Raw genomic sequence first — 8,713 nt, forward strand, 5'->3', positions numbered from 1 at the left:
TTTACCTTGTTTAACTCACTTCTCTCTCTGTCCAAAAGCTGCAAATTTGTTAACATCCTATTTTTGACTAAAAATTATGAAATATGCATGACTATGAGAAAATAGTGGTTGTGTACTTTGATTTTGGGAGGAGAAAAGCATGAACAAAACAAAATTTGAATCAGATTTCAAAATTTAAAATAAAAAAAAAATACAAAATACATTAATTCAATACACTTTTATCTTTTTTAGCTCACTATTTTTCTATCCACTACTGCTGATTTTTCAGCCCTCCAATTTTTTCTTTTGTGGAAAAGAATGAACCACCATATAATCCTGTACCTCAAACTTTCATACTACTACAATACAATTATTTGTATCCACAACAGTACCAATTTTATATTCATGTTCAGTTAAATCACTGACTATGTTTTTTTTCCAGTAAATAGTAATGAAATTAAGTGACACCACTTTACCGGTGGTCCAACTCTTATACATGCTCATAAAGTACCTTTCCATCTATATATATCAACCAAAAAGACCTCCTAGTGTCTATCCCATCTCTATCAATAATAAAAAGAATCACAAGGATCAACCCTTTATAAAAATCACTAACTATGTGATCACTGTGATGACCACCGTGAAGAAGTTTCTAATTTGGGTTATCAAATACTTTACAATAATGTAAATCAAATATTCAAATTCTTATTATTGTAGAGCTAATAATCCTTGTGTGTAGGAACTAATTGAAGAAAATAACAGAAGGCAAAAGGTTGTAAAAACTAATTGAACTTAATTGTACAAGATTGTAAAATTGTTGAACTGATCTCATATATTTTGATTTAAAGAACAGAGACACAACCATAGGATTTAAAGAGCAACAATATATTTTTGAAAGGTAGAAAGTATGGTCCAAATTTTCTCAGATGATGGACTGACATAATATGAAGGAAGAACTTTTGGTTTTTGAACAAAGGAAGAAAATCATAAAACAACAAAAAAAGAAAGTTGTTAAAAACAATATACAACTTCTATTGCCAAGCTTAGCTGGAGAATAAGCACTTATTCGCGTGTGATTTCAAATAACATTTCAAATTTGAAAATACAAAACTTTAAATTTCTATACACTTACTTTGTTTAACTAACTGCTTTCTCTGTCCAAAGCTGTAAATTTTTCAACATCCCATTTTTGGCTAAAATATGAAATTTGCAGGCATGTGAGAAAAGAGTGGTTGTGTGCTTTGCTTTTATGAGAAAGCATGAACAAAACAAAGCTTGAATAGATTTCAAGATTCAAAATCGAAAATACAAAATACATTAATTCAATACACTTTTACCTTCTTTAACTCACTACTTTTCTATGCAGTGTTGTAGATTTTTCAGCCCTCCAATTTTTTTCTTGTGTGAGAAAAGAATAAACCACCATATAATCTTGTACCTCAAACATTGTGAGTACTACAATCCAATTTATTTGGATCCGTACCAATTTGATATTCATGTTATTAATCATTGACTATGTGATCAGTGTTGGGAAAAGAAGTGGAAGATTAATCTGTGAGTTTTAAATACAGAAGTGAAAATAAACTTTTATCTTTTATTCTTTGTACGAGGGTTAGACCAGTTCTTAAGTAATCAATTTAATTTAATTGTTTATTACCGATGAAAAAAAAAACTCTGCAATGTAAATCAAATATTTCAACTTATTGTTGAGCTAATAATTGTTACCAGTGGATGCGTAGATTATATTGTTTATACTTTTCTGAATGTGTTTAAACTTCTTTTTATAAATCAAATAAACTCAAATTTCATTTTTTAAAATTTCATAAAGTTTATTTATCCATTTTAAGATAATATTGAAAATAATAATATAAATTAAACCAAATTTAAACATTTTTATGAGAAAAGTTTAATATATTTATTATATTATTTTTTTTTCAATATATATTATGATGTTATCTAAAATATATCTTTCTGAAATAAAATATTAAATAATATATAATAAATGGTAACAATATATAATTATTTATTTAAAATTATTTTTAGACAATAATTTTAAAAAATAAAATTTGATGATTTAAATAGTTATTATACATAATTAACTTTTTAAAAATATATAAAATATTTATGGTGAAGTAAATTTACATTTTTATTTTATTTTATAAAATTAATTTAATATTTATATGTCATAAGTAGTATACTTGGTCTGATAATTTAAATTTAAATTTTACTTTTTAATAAAGTGTATTTATTCATTTTAAAATAATATTGCCATAACTATATAAATTAGATAAAAGTTGAGCACTTTTGTACGAAAAATTTAATATATTTATTAAATTAAAATCTGATATATATATTATTTATTCACATATTTTATTTCATATTTAAATTTTAAGAAATAAATGTTTTAATTATATACTAAGTTTTATATATATATATATATAAATAAAAGAGTAAATTAGATATATTTTTAATTATATTATATATATATATATATATATATATAGAGAGAGAGAATTCATATTTTTATTATATATAAGTATAATTGTTTTTTGGTGTATTCTGTTGGCTATTAATTTGAAGGTCCAAAACATGTCCTTACCTTGCACTTGCACTTGATGTCAATGAAAATTGAAGTGATGTCAACGATAATAAATGTATAGTTGAGCTTCTCGTGTCTTGCGAACCCAATTAAAAAATCATATACTTGAACGATGCTCACAATCGACAATAGTTTGATGAACTACTTTTGTAATGTTTATCACATGAAGAACAAAAGAACATACGTACTATTCCACACTACTTCTCTTCTGATGGATTATCAAATATTATTTCTAAATAATGTGATAATTAAAATTTTAATAAATAATAACAAATTCATGTCACTCAATTAAATATATGTGATAATTGTTGAATAGACGACATTATTATATTGTCAATGTTAAAGTTCTTACCCTAAACATTAAAAATAACATTACACAAAATCAAAAGAATAAAAAGTAAGATAATAATGATTAAAGGATTAAAAGAAATAATGTACCCAATTAAAAAAAATAAAATCTCAATGAAGTGACCTCAGTTTGTGGGTCAAGAACTGGTTGTCCATTGAATAAGGCCACAACGGTTTTTTTTTTTTATCAGCAATGAATAAATAAAATTTAAAGGGATCCTTCAGGGGTATCCCAACCCATATACAGTAACCAGAAGTGGACTTCAACGATAAGCCTCCAAAACTCAAAGGGATGTGCAAAGTGAATAAATACAGTGCAAGATTGAGAATCCTTTAATTTGGAATAACAAAAACAATAATTTGCTATAAACGGTGTTTGGATGGTGAAAACAGTGAAAGGGTGTGTCCAAATATAACATCAAAACACTATATTCAAATAAAAAAAAGTATATGAAGTTGTGACCATTAGATTAATTTTAAATATATACTCATAGTAGTATCTGTTACGTATATCTAAATAAAAATAATATATTGAATTTGTAATAAATTCTTTAAAGTAGTATTAAATTTAAAGAAAATAAGTGATATTATTATCTTGAAAACTAAACGGTTCTTGATATAAAATAATAAATTTAACTATCACTTTCCTTTTATATATATTCCTTTAAATATATGTACGTAGTATCCGTTATATATATCTAAATAAAAATAATATAATAATATTTGATATTAATATTAATTATATTGAATTTGTTATAAATTCTTTAAAACAGTATTAAATTTAAAGAAAATAAGTGATATTATTATCTTAAAAGCTAAACAGTTCTTGATATTCTTGATATAAAATCTTATTAAAAAGAATAAAATAATAAATTTCACTATCAGTTTCCTTTTATATATAAATATATATATATATATATATATATATTACTTTAAATATATATACTAATAGTAGTATCCGTTATGTATATCTAAATAAAAATAATATAATAATATTTTATATTAATATTAATTATATTGAATTTGTAATAAATTATTTAAAGTAGTATTAGAATTTAAAGAAAATAAGTGATATTACTAAACGTTTCTTGATATAAAATCTTATTTAAAAGAATAAAATAATAAATTTTACTATCACTTTCCTTTTATATATATTAGTTTAAATAATGATATTTGGTCTTCTAAGTCATATTTTTCTTTCTATTCTCATTTTCTTCATTCATTTTCTACTCAACAATGGGAGAATTAGAACAATCTTGCAAGAAGCTGATCATAAAAATTTATTCTTCATGTCCTCAAAAGTGTGAAGGTGTATGTGAATTGAAGAATAAGAAGGGTTACGCAAAAGCAATATGGGTTGATACAAAAATTCCATTACAATCTGGTGCCAGAAATCAAGAAATTAGGTACAAGGGGTGTGATAAGAGAAAGAAGAAAGAAAGATTGCGCATGGAGTGCAAGAAAAGGGAGAAGCATGCAATGGCAATGGATAAACACAAAAAGATGCAATGTTGGGCAGTGTTGAAGCGTTTAATGGTTGGAAGAGATGCATGGATTTTCAAAAAGAGTGATCTTGTTATCCATAAGAACGTGAAAAAGAAGAAGACAATGAGTTTACGGGATATTGAATCAAAGCTAAAAAAATTGGAGTACTCAAAAGTTGATGAGTTTGCGGATGACATGGTGAGTGTCTTCTCTTATCCCTTGGGTTATCCTCCAAGAAGTGAGATACACAAAATTGCAACAAGAATCACTCAATCTTTTGAGCTCACTTGGAAAACCATGAAGAAAAGGTGGATAGTTGAAGAAAATCTTTAATCAAAAAAGATTTTTGTAGAAACTTTAAAAGTTTGTTATATTAGCTATTTTGTAAATTTGACTACTCAAGAATTGATCATTGTTGATATGTAATTCGATTTTCTTGATCTTATTACTCTTTATCTTTGTGTGTTTAGTCAATTTCAATCAAAAGTAATTACAAAATTATAAACTTTTACCAAAATATTTCTTGTAGGGTTGTTTACTTCTTGAAAATCCTCTTGCAAATATAATAATGTTACAAAGAGTATTTTTTTTTTGAAATCTTTCTGTTATTATTATATATAGATTTTTAAAATATTATATATTAAACAAATTATCAAAGAAACTCAAGATTCAATGTAATAACAAATTATTTAAAAAAGAAGAAGCTATATATAGATATGCAAGTTTTAGATTATTTATGATAATATTAAGTTTGAATTCATATTGTATGTTTACGAAACTAAGTATGAAAAATGATCATATTTTCTTTTAATACAATTAAACTGAATCTAAAAAGTAAAACTGTAAAAGAAATGTTTATTCCCATTAGAAGTGAGAAGTGAATTAAAAAATAAAAAATAACGACATTTGGCATTAACTGAATAATAGCTTATAGCCAATAGATCCGTTTAAATCTTTAACTTCATAACAAAAGAAAATTAAGAGACATTAATTAAAAAAATTGTATGAGTGGTGTCACGCAGCAATCTTTAAAACAATAAAGACGCAAACATCAATAATGAGTACATCAAATCAATAATAGATCCATAAACAAAATTAAATAATTTATTAACTATATTTTTAATTAATTGAATGAAATTGGATGACACTAAATGACCACTTTAATGTAAACGACAAAAGTTTCTCTGGACCGTCAACAATGATTTAATTTTTTTGTAATATTTTTTATTAAGTCTCTACTAATTTGATAAATGGTGGTTTGTTAAGTATTTGTCACTTAGATTTAATTAAGTCACATTTTTTTTAAAGTTTAATCAATTTTAGTTAACTCCTATTGTATTTAAAAAGATAATATTTTGGTATTTTAGATAAAACTCGGCATCTCACTATCCTCACACCTGAACTAACAACAAACAATTTAAATTTAAGAAACATGGAAGAAAAATAATTAAAAAATAAGTATTTTACCCAAAGTAAAATAGTTTGATATTATACTATTAAAAAATTATAATTTAGATATTATATTAAATTTGATATTATAAAACATAATACAAGTTCTAAAATTATTAATAATTTAAAAAATCTAGAAGAAGTGAAAATTACATAAAAATATCAATTACATGGAAGAACAATAGTTAAAAATTAAGTATTTTACAAAAAGTAGAGTAGTTTGAATTTAAAAAAAAGGCACCAATTATATTTGCATGAAAGAAACTAAACATAATAAAAATCATATTTGCATAAGAGAAATTAAATATAATAGAAATTAGTTAAATAAATCATAAACATTAAAAGTAAACTTAACTTGTTCATGTGTCAACAATGTGAGACATGAATTTAAGTAAATCATTCTTTAAATTTCAATAAAGTAAGAAATAATCATCTAAAATAATCATTTCTCACAAAAGAAAAATCACTAGAATTTCATTATTTGGTTCGTTGATTTGTGTTTCAGAGATAATCTTGTCACCTCCTTTAAAGTAGTTTAACCTATAAAAGTTGTTCCATCCATCTTCAATATATTTGAGAATTTACTATTATATAATTTTAGAATAAAAATATATAATATAAGTAATAATAATTATTATTATTATTCTTATAATAAAATTTTCAAGCAAAGGAACATATTGTATTATCGTAGTTTTGTTGTTTGGTGTTCAGTCATCAATATGTATGTGTTTTAGATCATCATATTCAATTTAATATTTAGAACTCATATAATTAGGAACAACGTAACATGAGTTTACAAATTTTGAACCCTAACATGAAGACTACTATTAACTTATGTTCGAAACAAATCGAACAACACATTTATCTATAAAAAAAAGAAATACTATTACAAATCTATAATCACTACAAGAAATTTGATATTAGGATTACATACGAATCCAAATTCGTATGTAAAGTGAGCGTTACATACGGATTTTTACATACGGATCTAGATCCGTATATAAAGTGAGTGTTACATACGAATTTTTACATACGAATCAAGATCCGTATGTAAAGTGAGCGTTACATACTGATTTTGACATACAAATCCAATCCGTATGTAAAGTCAGCATTACATACGGAGTTTTACATACGGATCCAGATTCGTATGTAAAGTGAGCATTACATACGAACTTTTACAAACGGATCCAAATCCGTATGAAAAGTGAGCATTACATACGGATTTTTACATACGAATCCAAATCCATATGTTAAGTAAGTGTTACATACCGATTTTTACATACAGATCCAGATCTGTATTAAAGTAAGTATTACATACCGAATTTTACCTACGGATGCAAATGCATATGTAAAGTGAGCATTACATATGGATTTTACATATGTAAAGTGAGCGTTACATACGGATTTTTACACACGGATCTAGATCCGTATGTAAACTGAGCGTTACATACGGATTTTGACATACAGATCCAAATTCGTATGTAAAGTCAGCATTACATACGAAGTTTTACATACGGATCCAGATCTGTATGTAAAGTGAGCATTACATATGAACTTTTACAAACGAATGCATATCCGTATGAAAGTGAGCATTACATACGGAATTTTACATACGAATCCAAATCCATATGTAAAGTAAGTGTTACATACCGATTTTTATATACAAATCCAGATCTGTATGTAAAGTGAGCATTGCATACGGATTCGTATTAAAGTAAGTATTACATACCGATTTTTACCTACGGATGCAAATGCATATGTAAAGTGAGCATTACATATGGATTTTTACATACGGATTTGGATTCTTATAGTTTTTTATGGGAATTAAAAGCAATGAACAAACTAAAATAAAAAAAGTGAAAATATAAAGAAGGTCATAGGGAATTGAAATAATTTTAATATTTATTACGTTGTTAGAATTAAATTAGAAAAGTAATTTGAGTTTAATTATTTTTTATTTAATTAAATAAAATTATAATATTTAAATTATAAAAAATTAAAAAATTAAAAAATATATATAAATATTAGTATCAATAATAATATTAGTATACATAATGCATACAATATCATCTTTCAATTATGATTCTCACACATCATATTCGATTATAATAGAGATAGTCACTTACCTTTATTTATGAGGGTCCTTATGTGAGTAGTTTCTTTAATCCTTTTCTTAATCTATCTCTTGTAATTCCTTTCTTTTCACATTATTTCTTAATGGTTAACGGTGAACAACTTGAGATAGAACCCAATTTTATTCTTTCCAAATTTCCATTAGATTAAATTTTCATTAGGTATCAAATGTAAATATATATATATATATATATATATATATATATATATAACTTCTTACATTAACCAATATGTCTTTTATTTTATTAAATTGCATTCAAACACAAAGTCCAAAATCTATTTCATATGAGTCACATTTATAATTTTCTAACGATAGATAGTTCAAAAGAATATTCAAAAGAATAAACTTTCGAATCTATCTCTTACTTGCTTAAGTAAATGTTACAAGAGTATTATTTTTTGAAATCTCTTTTATATTAATACTCTCTAGATAAACCTTATTCACTTAATAATATACCTTTTATATGCCACATAAGTGAAATACCAATATCATACATACTTAGATGAGAGCATATCAATTTTTCTTTTAAATAAAACGTGATTCAAAATATTATATATAAAACAAATTATCAAACAAACTTAAGATTGAATGTAATAACAAATTATTTAAAAAAGAAGAAGCTATATATAGATATGAAAGTTTTAGATTATTTATGATAATATTAAATTTGAATTCATATTGTATGGTTACGAAAATAAGTATGAAAAATATCATATTTT

The 8,713-nt window shown here is 24.3% G+C and overlaps 1 protein-coding gene across 1 annotated transcript; it reads left to right on the plus strand.

Annotated features, from left to right (window-relative positions):
- Window positions 1–4,162: 4,162 nt before the first annotated feature.
- Window positions 4,163–4,744, plus strand: LOC137817621 (transcription factor GTE12-like). The gene has a single exon (XM_068620896.1). The coding sequence runs from the start codon at window positions 4,163–4,165 to the stop codon at window positions 4,742–4,744; it is 582 nt and encodes a 193-aa protein (XP_068476997.1).
- Window positions 4,745–8,713: the final 3,969 nt, after the last annotated feature.

Source organism: Phaseolus vulgaris, unplaced genomic scaffold (assembly GCF_000499845.2).
Source record: "Phaseolus vulgaris cultivar G19833 unplaced genomic scaffold, P. vulgaris v2.0 scaffold_336, whole genome shotgun sequence".
In the NCBI taxonomy this organism is placed as follows: domain Eukaryota; kingdom Viridiplantae; phylum Streptophyta; class Magnoliopsida; order Fabales; family Fabaceae; genus Phaseolus; species Phaseolus vulgaris.

What these genes read in the sequence shown, in the direction of transcription:
- LOC137817621 (XM_068620896.1), top strand. Translation starts at nt 4,163, where the DNA reads ATGGGAGAATTAGAACAATCTTGCAAGAAGCTGATCATAAAAATTTAT.